We start from the raw sequence: 15,126 nt of genomic DNA, 5'->3' as shown, positions 1-15,126 counted from the left end.
TTCAAGGAATGTGAACATTTTTGGCAAGGCTAGTTTTTGTTGTGCATCCTAATTTGCTCTCGAGAAGATGGGGTGAGCTGCCTTTATGGTCCAGTAAGTGAACTGACAGATACGCAAAGCCGAAGGTTACATATTGTGGCGGTCTGCAGCCCTGTCGCTGTAGATCAGTGGCTCGCAAACCATTTGATGAAAGGACCCCTTTCCAAGTAGATTGCTATTCACAGACTCTTATCTACATTTTAATGCTAAGTAGAAAGCACCTTAGCAATGCTTTTCTGGAAGCAGGTAATTATTTAGAGTGACAATTTCAGGATAACTTCACTGATGCAGACAATGAGACCAACTGCACAAACTGATGATAAAAGATAAGTGCACCTCCACCAACATTCTTATGCATGTAACAACTACATGACCTTAAACATGGTTAAACGTTTGTCTTGGTGTTATGGGTGCACAACCTAAGCAATTGTCAAATCCCATCCAATGCAACAGCTATCGGCTGAAACAGTTTTAACTGCACTATCACTATTTAGAGGCTTAAAGTATGTTAATATTCTAATTTTAAACCAACTTCCTTTAATAGAAAATTATTCTATTATAGTTGACATCCTCAGAAATATTATACAAACCTGTGCAAACCCAGCCCAGTTTCTTTTGTGGTATTTAATTATTCAAGTAATATACTGTTTTTTGCGACATAGTGAAGGTTTCAATCTAAATTAAATTAAACAGATGATTAGTATAGACAGAAAAATTTGGAAACACTCAGCAAACCAGGCAGTGTTATTCTGGCGCTGGCTCACTGGGCTCCTTGATGGCACTTGCTCACTGCATGAGACCAAATTGAATTCACCCTGGTATCACACTAGCAAATGGTGTCCCACCTTCCCAGCACTTCTGCTGAGAGTAACTGTGAGGCTCATAACAGAAAACAATGGCAACAGGAGCACCTGTCACTGTGAAGAAGGCCCGGGATATTTTTGGGAGCACCAGAGTATACATACGAGGTAGTTTACACAAAGTGGGGAGCTTATCCTTTTCCCTTTTTTGTCATCCCACTTTTTGTGTTTTTTTTCTCTTTCTTTCATGTCTGCTGGTGAGATTATTTCACAAATCCCCCTGTAAAATCTCTACAGATCGCTACGTCCGCGAACCTCAGTGGGAGAACTGTTACTGTACATGGTGCATAGTACCTCATGGATGTCTTAGGCTACCAGATCTTTTCTATAACGTTCACTGTAGTTATTTCCTCATTTTGTTTCTCCCGCTGTCTGTTACAAACAAGTCTAATAACTATATCCCTCATAACTAGACTAGCTTTGTTGGTGGTGCTATCAAGCGCCTTTTAATGATGAAAGTTATAATCCCCTCCCGCTGAGCTACTCTCACTGTTTCTTCCAAGTAGTGTTCAAAATATGAAATTGCCAATTCATCACTTGAGGCTGGGTGGGTGGTGATAGTCAGCAGGAGGTTTCTTTGCCCTTTTTATCTGAAGCCTAGAAACTCCATGGAGTCCAGTCCATAGGAATTCTCACCCACGTGTGGCATCAATCTCCAGACATTATTGACGAGTACGCACACCAGTGGTGTTGAGTATGCGCTTGTGGTATTGTGAATCAATGCCAAGGCTGCAACCAATCAGGAGATCTAGTTCCATTTTTGTGTTTCTGTCTAGCCCATTGAACAGCTCTCAGAAGCCTAAGTCAATAGACAATAAGTGCAGGAGTAGGCCATTCAGCCCTTCGAGCCAGCACCACCATTCATTATGAGCATGACCGATCATCCTCAACCAGTATCCTGTTCCCCATAACCCTTGTTTCCACTATCTTTAAGAGATCTATCCAACTCTTTCTTGAAAGTATCCAGAGACTTGGCCTCCACTGCTTCTGGGGCAGAGCATTCCATACACTCACCACTCTCTGGGTGAAGAAGTTTCTCCTCAACTCTGTTCTAAATGGCCTACCCCTTATTTTTAAACTGCGTCCTCTGGTTCTGGACTCACCCATCAACAGAAATACGCTTCCTGTCTCCAGTGTGTCCAATCCTTTAATAATCTTATACGTCTCAATCAGATCCCCTCTCATCCTTCTAAACTCAAGTGTATACAAGCCCAATCTCTCCAATCTTTCAACATACGATAGTCCCGCCAATCCGGGAATTGACCTCGTGAGCCTACGCTGCACTCCCTCAATAGCCAGAATGTCCTTCCTCAAATTTGGAGACCAAAACTCCACACTCCAGGTGCGGTCTCACCAGGGCCCTGTACAGCTGTAGAAGGACCTCTTTGCTCCTATAATCAATTCCTCTTGTTATGAAGGCCGGCATGCTATTAGCTTTCTTCACTACCTGCTGTACCTGCTTGCTTGCTTTCATTGACTGATGTACAAGAACACCTAGATCTCGTTGTACTTTCCCTTTACCTAACTTGACTCCATTTAGATAGTAATCTGCCTTCCTGTTCTTGCCACCAAAGTGGATAACCGCACATTTATCCACATTAAACTACGTCTGCCATGCATCCGTCCACTCACCTAGCCTGTCCAAGTCACCCTGTATTCTCATAACATCCTCCTCATATTTCACCCTGCCACCCTGCTTTGTGTCATCAGCAAATTTGCTAATATTACTTTTAATGCCTTCATCTAAATCATTAATGTATATTGTAAACCGAACCTTGTGGTACCCCAGTGGTCACCGCCTGCCATTCCGAAAGGGACCTGTTTATCACTACTGTTTGCTTCCTGTCAGCCAGCCAATTTTCAATCCAAGTCAGTATTTTGCCCCTAATACTATGTGCCTGAATTTTGCACACTATTCTCTTATGTGGGACTTTATCAAAGGTTTTCTGAAAGTCCAGGTGCTACATCCACTGGCTGTCCCTTGTCCATCTTCATAGTTACATCTTAAAAAAATTCCAGAAGATTAGTCAAGCACGATTTCCCCTTCATAAATGCATGCGGACTCTGACCTATCATGTTACTGCTATCCAAATGAGTTGTAATTTCATCTTTTATAATTGATTCTAGCATTTTTCCCATCACTGATGCCAGCCTAACCGGTCTATAATTCCCTGTTTTCTCTCTCACTCCTTTCTTGAAAAGTGGGACAACATTAGCCACCCTCGAATCTGCAGGAATTGGTCCTGAATCTATTGAACATTGGAAAATGATCACCAATGCATCCATGATTTCTAGAGTTACCTCCTTAAGTACTCTGGGATGCAGACCATCAGGTCCTGGGGACTTATCATCCTTCAGACCTCACAGTCTATCCAGCACTATTTCTTGCCTAATATAAATTCCCTTCAGTTCATCCATTACCCTAGATCCTTCAGCCTGTATTACATCTGGGAAATTGGATCTGTCTTCACTGGGGAAGACACAAGCAAAGTACCTGTTCAGCTCTCCTGCCATTTCCTTGTTCCCATAATAAATTCACCTGTTTCTGTCTTCAAGGGCCCAATTTTAATATTAACCATTTTTTTTTCTTTTCACATACCTAAAAATGCTTTTACCATCTTCCTTTATATTTTTGGCCATTTTGCCTTTGTACCTCATCTTTTCTCCACGTATTGCCTTTTTAGTTATCCTCTGTTGCTCTTTACATGTTTCCCAATTCTCCAGTTTCCTGCTCATCTTTGCTATGTTATACTTCTTCTCTTTTATATTTATACAGCCCTTAACTTCCCTCGTCAGTCATGGCCGCCTCTGCCTCCCCTTAGGATCTTTCGTCCTCTTTGGAATGAACTGATCCTGCACCTTCTGCATTATACCCAGAAATACCTGCCATTATTGTTCCACTGCCATCCCTGCTAGGGTATTGCACTATTGAACTTTGGCCAGCTCCTCCCTCATAGCTCCATAGTTCCCTTTGTTCAAATGCAATACTGACACTTCCGATTCTCCCTTCTCCCTCTCAAATTGCAGATTAAAACTTATCATAGTATGGTCACTGCCTCCTAATGATTCTTTACTTCAAGGTCTCTGATCAAATCCAGTTCATTGCACAACACCAGATCCAGAATTGCCTTCTCCCTGGTAGGCTCCAGTACAAGCTGTTCTAAGAATCCATCTTGGAGGCACTCCACAAACTCCCTTTCTTAGGGTCAGTACCACCCTGATTCTCCCAGTCTACTTGCATGTTGAAATCCCCCATAACCAACTAAACTAATCTAATCTAATCTCGTGAACATATCGTGAACACTGTGGGCGGCATGGTGGCACAGTGGTTAGCGCTGCTGCCTCACAGCGCTAGAGACCTGAGTTTAGTTCCCACCTCAGGCGACTGACTGACTGTGTGGAGTTTGCACATTCTCCCTGTGTCTGCATGGATTTCCTCCGGGTGCTCCCGTTTCCTCCCACAGTCCAAAAATGTACAGGTTAGGTGAATTGGCCAAGCTAAATTGCCCGTAGTGTTAGGTAGGTGAGTGGGTTGCGCTTCGGTGGGTCGGTATGGACATGTTGGGCCGAAAGGCTGTTTCCACACTGTAACTAATCTAATCTAATAACAATTGTAATAATACCTTTGCAACAGGCCAATTTCAACTCCTTATTCAGCTTACAACCTGCATCAAGACTATTGTTTGGGAGTCTGTAGATAACTCTCATTAGGGTCTTTCCACATTTAGAATTTCTCAGCGCACGTATAGCCTTGAATATTCATTTTCCAGGCCCTGTCCACTTGAAGCCATGTCTCAGTTATCCCCACATTGTACCTGCCAATTTCCAACTGAGCCTGAAGCTCATCCACCTTGTTTCTTATGCTTCGTGCATTCATATATATATTTTTAATTTGTTACCCCCCTCACCCTATCAATCCCTATTTCACTTGAGTATACTGTATGATTCCCTTCTTGAGTTTTCTGCTCCGTTGATTCTGTTGGCTTTCTTAACTTCTCTTATTCTCACTTTCCCTTATAATTTTCTTCTTAAATTTCCAGTTTATCCTCTCCCCCCAACTACTTAGTTTAAACACCCCTGTGTTGCAGTGGCAAACCTGCCTACCAGATTGCTGATCTCCCACCTATTAAAGTGCAACCCGTCCCTCTTGTATAATTTATCCTTACGGCAAAACATACCCCAGTGATCCAAGAATTTAAATCCTTGCTTCCTGCACTAGTTCCCTAGCCACATATTCAAGTCCATTATCCCCCTGTTCCTGCCCAATCCAGCCCAAGGAGCTGGAAGCAAACCGGAGATAACCTCCCTGGAAGTCCTGCTTTTCAGCCTTTTTCCGAGTTCTCTGAAGCCCCGCCCTGTAGAATGTCCCTCCTCTTCTTCCTGACGAGATTTGTGCTGAGATGCACCACCACCTCTGGCTCTTCACCTTTGCCCTTGAGGATTCCCTGCACTCTGTTGGTGACATCCTGGACCCTGGCACCAGGAAGGCAACACACCATCCTCAAATCCTGTCTGTTGCCGCAGAAACCCCTTTCAGTCCCTCTCACTATGGAGTCCCCTATTACCATGGCTCTGCATGGTGTCTGACTCCTCGGCTCTGCCTCCACACCAATTTTCAATTGGCAGACCTGTCCGTCTCTTGGACTGGCAGTGTCGTCTGTCTCAACAGTTTCCAAGAGAGTCAACCTGTTCACGAGAGGTACTTAGATTAGATTAGATAACATACAGTGTGGAAATAGGCCATTCAGCCCAACAAGTCCACACCAACCCTCCGAAGTGCAACCCACCCAGACCCATTCCCCTACACTTACCCCTTCACCTAACACTACAGGCAATTTAGCATGGCCAATTCACCTAACCTGCACATTTTTGGACTGTGGGAGGAAACCAGAGCACCCGGAGGAAACCCATGCAGACACGGGAGAATGTGCAAATTCTACACAGACAGTTACCTGAGGCAGGAATTGAACCCAGGTCTCTGGCGCTGTGAGGCAACAGTGCTAACCACTGTGCCAGCGTACCACCCACCGTGCCATACTTCACCCAGGGTTTCTTGTATTTGAATCATCTCTTCCTTCCTCATAGTCATCTCCCCTCTCTCTTCTGGTATGCTCGGTGCCATGACCTTGCTGAAGGTCCTGTCCAAAAATGTTCTCGTTCTCTTGGATGAGCCTGAGGTCATCTAGTTCTTTCTTCAGTGCTGCAAGATGCTCCTTCAGAAGCTGAATGTGTATACACTTTCCACAGCTACAGGAGCCAGAGACACCATCAGTGTCCCTGACCTCCCACACCATGCACGCAGCACAGTGAATCAGCTTGGCAGTCATGTCTTCACCCTCTTCAACTGCAGCGTAATCTCCTCACTCAGTCTTTTCGCCGAAGACTCCTGAGCCAAAGACACTCACTTTTCTCACCAGACACTTACCTTGACCCCGCTTTTATTTTGCTGTGAGTCTGCGGAGCTGTGTTACTGGGGAATGGAGGTCACAGACAGACCAGCCCAAGCCACAGTGGCAGGTTTCTGTGAGGACTGGAGAGAGGCGAATGTAATTCCTCTCTTCAAGAAAGGAAATAGGGAAATCCCCGGCAATTACAGACCAGTAAGTCTCACGTCTGTCGTCTGCAAGGTGTTAGAAAGGATTCTGAGGGATAGGATTTATGACCATCTGGAAGAGCATGGCTTGATTAAATGCAGTCAACACGGCTTTGTGAGGGGCAGGTCGTGCCTCAAAAACCTTATCGAATTCTTTGAGGATGTGACTAGAAAGGTTGATGAGGGTCGAGCTGTGGATGTGGTGTATATGGACTTCAGCAAGGCATTTGATAAGGTTCCCCATGGTAGGCTCATTCAGAAGGTCAGGAGGAATTGGATTAAGGGGAACATAGCTGTCTGGATACAGAATTCGCTGGCCAACAGCAGATAGCGAGCGGTAGTAGAAGGAAAATATTCTGCCTGGAAGTCTGTGGTGAGTGGTGTTCCACAGAGCTCTGTCCTTGGATCTCTGTTGTTTTTAATTTTTATTAATGACTTGGATGAGGGGATTGAAGGATGGGTCGACAAGTTTGCAGATGACACAAAGGTTGGAGGTATCGTTGACAGTATAGAGGGCTGTTGTAGGCTGCAGCGGGACATTGACAGGATGCAGAGATGGGCTGAGAGGTGGCAGATGGAGTTCAACCTGGATAAATGCGAGGTGATCCATTTTGGAAGGTCAAATTTGAAAGCTGAGTACAGGATTAAGGATAGGATTCTTGGCAGTGTGGAGGAACAGAGGGATTCTTGGGGTGCACATACATAGATCCCTTAAAACGGCCACCCAAGAAAGCATATGGTGTTTTGACTTTCATTAACAGGGGGATTGAGTTTAAGAGTCATGAGATCTTGTTGCAGCTCTATTAAACTTTGGTTAGACCGCACTTGGAATACTGCATCCAGTCCTGGTTGCCCTATTATAAGATGTGGATGCTTTGGAGAGGGTTCAGAGGAGGTTTACCAGGATGCTGCCTGGACTGGAGGGCTTATCTTATGAGGAGAGGTTGACTGAGCTAGACTTTTTTCATTGGAGAAAAGGAAGAGAAGAGGGGACCTAATTGAGGTATACAAGATAATGAGAGGCATAGATAGAGTCGATAGCCAGATACTATTTCCCAGGGCAGAAATGACCAACACGAGGGGTCATAGTTTTAAGCTGGTTGGAGGAAAGTATAGAGGGATGTCAGAGGTGAGTTCTTTACACAGAGAGTTGTGAGAGCATGGAATGCGTTGCCAGCAGCAGTTGTGGAGGCAGGATCATTGGGGACATTTAAGAGACTCCTGGACATGCATATGGTCACAGAAATTTGAGGGTGCATACATGAGGATCAATGGTCGGCACAACATCGTGGGCTGAAGGGCCTGTTCTGTGCTGTACTGTTCTATGTTCTATGTTTCCAACCCTGAAGGACGAGAGTGAATTGTTTGATTTTTACAAGTGCTGTTTTTTTCCTGATTATTTTTTAATCCAGATTCTCAAGCAGCCATAAGGAAAATTGAATGCACATTCTACAGATTATCAGTCCAATTTCTGGAGTGTAGCCACTACAGTCCTGTTCTCAGTCCTTGTTGGGATTTGGTGTGCAGCTTGGTGTTTGCTGCGTTTTGCCCTCTAGCATTTGAATGTCCCTTTCAATATTTTGTGATACATGACATGTTAATTCACCACAAGCATGGGACCGATACAGGCTAACACAGGCAGGAAAACAAGTAGGTGGACTCATTACATAAGGAAGTCATGTCACTGGCACTGGGCCACACATCCTTGCCCCCTTCATGATGTTATGGGTGGTGAGGCAAGTGTCACATGTGCTACCTGCCCATGGTCCAATTGAGGCCCTCGAGTAGCCCAATAATGCCCAATTAAGGACCACAGCCCCTCACTGCTTCATTTCAATGGGGGGGGGGGGTGGGGGTGGGAGAGGACTGCACTGAACATGTAACCTATCAAATTTAACCCTACAGACTCCTGTTCAATCAGAATGAAGAGTGATGCCTCCTTCCCTGGCACTCTGTGCAATTGAAGCTCCTCACCCACTCCTTCCCACCCTTTCATACCAGTAACCCTCCCCAATACCCTCACTGAGGCTTGACATAACACAGCCCTAGTGAGAGCTCAGACATGCCTATGACTAAACTCAGAGGCATCTATACTTCATCTTTCTTCTGGTTCTCCTACAGTGACCACCAGTCCTGGGTGTGGCACATAGCTGCTGGCCTCCAATTGTCCAGGAAACTCCATGGGGTGGGGGGTTCCCTCCTGAAAATAGATGGAAATCTTGCTTCATACCATTAAAGGGCCATTGCCTGAAAAATTGGAGTCTGCTGAGACAGTCTGTGATATTTGCAGATGCTGGGGGAATTGCTGTAATTGTTTAATCGAGTCCATGATGTGAAATTTTCTCCAAATGGTCCACTTTCAGAATTGGCCTGAGTGAAGTTTATGATGCCTTCGGTCCTAGGAATGTCATATATATTTGAGTCACTGAATCCTACCTTTTGTCAGTTGTTGCTGTGTTTGTATTTTGAAGTAGGAAAGATTTGATTGTCCATTCAGGGGATGACATCACTGACAGAGCAATGTATTGCCCATCCCTAATTTCCATTGAGGGGGTGGTAATGGAGCTAACACTGTCAGATATCAGTGGTGGGATCCCAGTAGAACCACCAAGCACGTGACCCCATGAAATTCGGGGCCAAAAGCCGAATGCAATGTTAACAAAGCCTGAATTGTTTTCTTTATTTATTCCTCTCTAGGAAGCGATAATCAGCAGTTGGATCCAATTCAGTGATAACAGTCTGACTCCACTGGATATCTATGACCCGAAGGACTTTACACTCACTGTTACCTCACAGGAAGGAGCCATCATCTCAACCTATCAGGATTTGCAGCTATGGTGGCCAGTCATCACTGCTGAGGGAGAGGGACAAGGGAACTTGGTGAAAGTTGAACTGGTAATCTGTGAAGTTTGCCAGAAATCAAAACGAAAAAGTATCCTAGCAGTTGGAAGTAGCAGTGTCCAGGTAAAATTTGGTCAGAACGATGCAGACTCGAAGAGTGGCAGTACTGACAACGATGCTGATGGAGAAATGGAGAACCACGCGAGTGACCGGAGGCAAAAGAATGCAGATCAAGACCGGGCAGGGCAGAACGGGCGCTACTTCAGCAGTGCTACTTCAGATCGTGAAGAAAGCATCATTGGAAAGGTGAGCAGTACCACCAAAGCTTCCGTGAACAAGAAAGTGAATGGAATAGATCAGTTTACAGAAGATGACAGTCAGCTCCAGAACATCCCCCTGGATGCTGCCAACTTCCCCTCAAATGACTTAACTCGGAATGGTGTGGGTGGTGAGAGCATAGATGAAAATGATCTGGTCCAGGCTCCTAGAGGTCTGACTGACTTAGAGATTGGGATGTATGCCTTACTTGGTGTTTTTTGCCTGGCTATCCTTGTCTTCTTAATTAACTGTGTCATGTTTGCTTTGAAGTACCGGCATAAGCGAATTCCCACAGAAGCGCAAGGGAACATGAATCATTCCCATGACTGGGTCTGGTTAGCTAATGAGACTGAGCTACTGGAGAATTCTGCTGATATATCCCCACAGCAACTCTGCGAACACACAACAGTCATAGACAAGGCAGCAGGTTTTGAGGAGAGCAACCATCTGCTTAACGGGGGATCCCAGAAAAACGTCCAAGGCCAGATACATAGATCAGCGCACTGCAGTGATGGGAAGGACCGCAAAGATGAACCTTTGAATTCTCCCACCACAAAACGAAAACGAGTAAAGTTTACAACGTTCACTACAATTCCTCCGGATGATGGATGCCCTGCTACAAATTCAATCCTTTTAGGTAATGAGGAAGATATTAAATGGGTCTGTCAGGACATGGGCTTAGGAGACTCGCACGAACTGAGAAACTACATGGAGAGAATACATGATAATGTGTAACTATGTTATCCTATCTGTTTTCATTCTTTGCTCACCTTTATGCCTTCAGTTTTGGGTGATTGTGCAGGAAATCCAGTCAGCAATGGGACCAGTTTGTGGGAATTAAGAACTGGCAGAAAAGCACAGAACTGCACAGGTACTGGACAAATCAGCACATGGCGACCTGTTAAGATTAATATTCATTGTAATGCAAAATTCAAATGAATTGGGGTGTCATTTGGATGGACAGTGGAATAAGAGGCCAGCAGAGGAGATGTCTATGGACATTTATATGGCGCGAGACTTTGAATTGGAAAATAGAAAGTCAATGCAAATATGGAGGTGCAAGAGCACTGATGGGACGGAATAAATGCCAGATTAATTCAGGAAGAGATATCACAACACAGGGAAGAAGCAATGAACAGAGAGAGAAAGTGCACTCTAAACTGAATAAACATTAATGATGAGCACCCCTGATTAGAGGCGCCTTTCTGAATGGGGAGGTCTATGGAAGCGGCTCTTCTGATTGGATGACATTATGGCAGTGGTCCATGGGAGATGGCCTTTATCACCAGTGTCTTAAGGGCCAACTCCAAATGTTATCATTTTGTATGATTTGTTAATCTTGGACTTCAGTTGTATTCTGAGTTCTTGGACCCTATGTTCTGTGTAAAATTTATTTTATAATGTCTTGTTTATATTTAGGCTCTCAGTTTTTCATTTTATTATTTATGCTGTAGTAATGAGCCGTACCTACCTTTATAACATCGGTGAAATATTTTAACAAAGTATACCTAGAATGCATTGTAGATTACTAGAATGTAAAATTTATTTATAAATATTATACACATTGTAAATAAAAGTTGCTTAAGATAGCTTGAAAAATCTATCCCTTTTCCGCCGACTTTGTAGCATACCATTGTAATATGCAATTCTTCTATTTGTTTTATGAATAGCTGCATATATATCTGGTCCAGAGAGGATTCCAGTAAAGCCCAGAGATAGTTGTTAGCATAGCATACCGAAAAGTAAGTGATTTGAATGCCCCAGCAAAACAAATGAAGAACGTGGATGTATTCTATCAGATGTGTCCAAATATCAGTGTTCTAGACTGGTTTTAAATGCAGCTCAATCAAGTTTCCACAGTGACAAAGAGGCTTAAAGATATCTCAAAGCCCGTATATACTTCATTTTCTTTTCTCCTATATCTAACCACCTATATTGGGTTAATTCTTTGTTGTAAGTTTGGGAAACATTTTAACCTGTGTATATTTAGGTTCAAAGAAATCAGGCTTAAACCACACAAATGATGCATGTAGTTACTGAACTTCTCAGTGCTGAAAATAATCCAAGCTTTGAAAACTAATCGGTTTCAGTAAAGCCATAAGTGACAGTTTAGCAAATATCAACTTTATTTACAAATCAACTGAAAAGGTCACCATTGGAAAAAAAACTGGAGATAAATATTGCACTGGATTGGAGGGTAAGCCAGGAATTGCTTAGTAAGACATGTGTCCAAATCATTTGCACCCTGTCAAATTAAAGATAAGCAATTCTTAACATTGTTTATGAACAAAATAGTATGACCTATAAGATTCAGCAATCCGTTGTATTTATATGTGACCTCTTAGTTGCTAGATATAGGCTTAACTTTCAGCAAGTTCTGGTGAAACACATTTTACTTTTGAAATTGGAAAAGGACAGTGTTTGGGGGCGGGGGCTGGTGGTGGTGTTTATAGTCTGGTTGAAGATTTGTAGCTCGGGTGTCCGTTGTTGTGGTTCTGTTCGCCGAGCTGGAAGTTTTTGCTGCGAACGTTTCGTTCCCTGGCTAGGGAACATCATCAGTGCTATTGGAGCCTCCTGTGAAGCGCTGCTTTGATGTGGTGGTGTTTATCTTGGATCTCAGTCAGAGTGACTACTTTTGTTGAGCCGGGTGCCAACACTGACCCTGGTCTGGTAAAACCAGGTTAAAGGCCATTTTCTTGAGCTCCTGATTACCATTAAATGAAGTGATTTTGTGATTACCTTTTTGATAAGTTTCAATTGGGATACTTCCCAAGCTGTCACTGATTTACAGCAGTAGCAGGATGGTGTCATTTAGAGCTCAATAACATGAACCTTTATTTCCAATCAGTGTTTTAGGCCAAAATCCATTTTCATCATGTAGTATTTTCATCCACAGGATCCACAAAAGGATGGTCTTTATTTTACATATTTTATATAGATATACATATAATTCCATTAATCTCTGTGTATAGTTTTTATCCTTCACCAGTGCTCTGTTGGAGCACTGCTACAAGCCTGAGAAAAGTTGGCCAGGGAACGAGGTGGTGTGTTGAAGTGACATGGTCTTATTGGCAGACAGAAATTTTGCTTCCAATTTCCACCCCGCCCTGACTTCCACCTCGTCCATTTCTGACTCCACCTTTCCCTTCCTCGACATCTCTGTTTCTATTTCTGAGAATTAGACTGGCCACCAATATCCACTACACACCAATTGACTCCCAGACTTACCTGGACTGTACTTCCTCACACTCTGCTTCCTGCAAAGATTCAATTTTATTCCATTCCCCCAGTCCCTCCACCTCTATCACATTTGTTTGACAAGGAAGCCTCCAGAATGTCCACCTTTTTCAACCGAGGATTCCCCAGCACTGTAGTTGACAGGGTCCTCGGTTGGTTCCGATGCATCCTCTCCACTTCTGCCCTGACCCCCTTGTTCCCCTCCCACAACAGCGATAGGGCCACCCTCGTCTTCACTAACTACCCCACCAGTATCTACATCCAGAGGATCATTAGCCACCATTTCGAAACCTCCAATTAATGCCATCGCCAAATGCATATTTCCCTTCCCTCCCTGCAAGGACTGTTCTCTCTGAGACAACCTGAATCACTCCTCCTTCACTTCCAGCAACCACCCTGCACACCCCATAGACCCATGGCACCTTCCCCTCAAACTGCAGAAGGTGTGACACCTGCCCATTTACTTTCTCCCTCCTTGGTATCCAGTGGCATGCACACATCTTCCAGCAGTGCTTTACCTATACTTCACTCAAATCTGCATTCGCTACTCAGTGTGGTCTCCTTGATACTGGGGAAACGAAGCGTAGACTGGGTGACTGCTTTGCAGAACACCCATTTAATGTTCACAAAAGAGACCCTGCGCTTCCCAATGCTTCAACACATCACCCTATTTCCCTGGCCAACATCTCTCTCAGGTTTGCTACAGTGTTCCAGCGAAGCTCAGCTTAAGCAGGAAGAACTACACCTCATTTTCTGCTTGGGGACTCTACAATCTTCTTGACTCAATATCCAGTTCAATATTTTTAGGGCTTCAGCACCTTCCCCATGCTTTTCCCCATCCCTACACACCAGGCATTGTTACCAGATGGTCTGCTATTACACACAACCCATTATTCGCCAGTAATAGTCCCCTTTGGCAGTTGTTCACCCTCCTAGCCAGATTGCTATCCATTCCTTTGTCTGTCCAACTGCTCTTCCCTCCCTTTGTGTTCTATCATTTACTCCTTACCCCCTCCCACTATCTGCATGAAAAGCTACATTTTCCTAGCTACCATCAGTCCTAAGGAAGGGTCACTGGACCCAAAATATTAACTCTGATTACTCTGCACAGATACTGCCAAACCTGCATGATTTTTTCCAACAACTTTTACTTTTGTTTCACAGCTCTGGATATGCATTTTAATTGTATGGGCAGGCTTTTAACACAGGTTGGTTATAATGTCAGTAACAAGATACAGTCGGTTCTACTGTAATGCAGTTGTTTTGTTCTTATGCAGTGCCGTTTTACAAGAAAATCGTGTAATAGTAGCATCATTGAAAATAATGGGGTCAGAATTGTGTGATAACCAATACACGCTTTAAATGTTCATGCTGTAGAAACAGTTTTCTCAGTTCATCAATCGTATTATAGCGAATTCACATGAACAAATCTGTACCAAAGGGTAATTATGTTTGTTTTTAAAATTATGGCAAACAATATAGCACTTTTGAATACCTTGCTTAGCGAACATTATGGAAATAAGAATTTTCAGCTGCTGAGGAAACACAGCAGATTTATTTCTCTAAAAGTGTTTTAAATGATTCAATTTGTACAGTTTCTCCCTTTCCTTGGTTAAATATTAATGTTATCTTAACTGGTTGTTCAGGATTAATTCTTTGCAGAAGTTTCTCCTTGGCAGTTTACAAGTCACTTTTGTCACCATTGTCTCTTCAACTCTGATTCAGGGCTGCACGTGATGGCAAAAGCATGGTGGATATTGACACAAGAAACACATGGAAGAATGTTACTATAAATCTGGCAACATCTACAATGATATTTCTGATTTCATTAGTCCAACCAATGTTGAAACAGATTCTGATCCTGTGCAACAATTCAAAATAAGATTTCACTGATTTTAACAAAAAAAATCCCTTCACACTGACTGTTAATGCTGAGTAATTATCTTTTTACTGTGTTACAAACAGATCGTGGGTGAGGGTCCCCAGTTATTGCAGTTCCAGTTAGGATACCCTGAATTGTTAAGCTCCTGGATGAAGAGGATGAACCAGCTCCTCCCCTTTATTCAGCCACCCCCTTAGTTGGTTGCAACAATGTTAATTTGGAAAGGATCCTTTTCCCTGTAAACACCTTTCTATCTGACCAAAATTAGCATTTTTTTAATAAACCAATTTAACCAGACTTTCATGAGTTAACAACGAGTGAGTTTATTAATTAGTAAGGCTGAAAAAATTAGTAAC

At 43.4% G+C, this 15,126-nt stretch overlaps 1 protein-coding gene across 3 annotated transcripts in view; it reads left to right on the top strand.

Moving 5' to 3' along the window:
• Window positions 1–11,133, top strand: part of si:dkeyp-14d3.1 (transmembrane protein 132C) — a 1,122,524-nt gene extending 1,111,391 nt beyond the window's left edge. For all 3 annotated transcript variants that reach the window (XM_060843670.1, XM_060843671.1, XM_060843672.1), the window contains one exon: window positions 9,190–11,133. In XM_060843670.1, coding sequence (XP_060699653.1) covers window positions 9,190–10,386 — 1,197 coding nt within the window. In that variant the 3' untranslated portion in view covers window positions 10,387–11,133. The remainder of the gene's footprint in view (window positions 1–9,189) is intronic.
• The last annotated feature ends 3,993 nt before the right edge of the window (window positions 11,134–15,126 follow it).

The sequence above is a fragment of the Hemiscyllium ocellatum genome, chromosome 24 (assembly GCF_020745735.1).
Source record: "Hemiscyllium ocellatum isolate sHemOce1 chromosome 24, sHemOce1.pat.X.cur, whole genome shotgun sequence".
In the NCBI taxonomy this organism is placed as follows: domain Eukaryota; kingdom Metazoa; phylum Chordata; class Chondrichthyes; order Orectolobiformes; family Hemiscylliidae; genus Hemiscyllium; species Hemiscyllium ocellatum.
The sequence above is the reverse complement of the archived record's forward strand: the minus strand, read 5'-3'. Positions and strand labels throughout refer to the sequence as shown.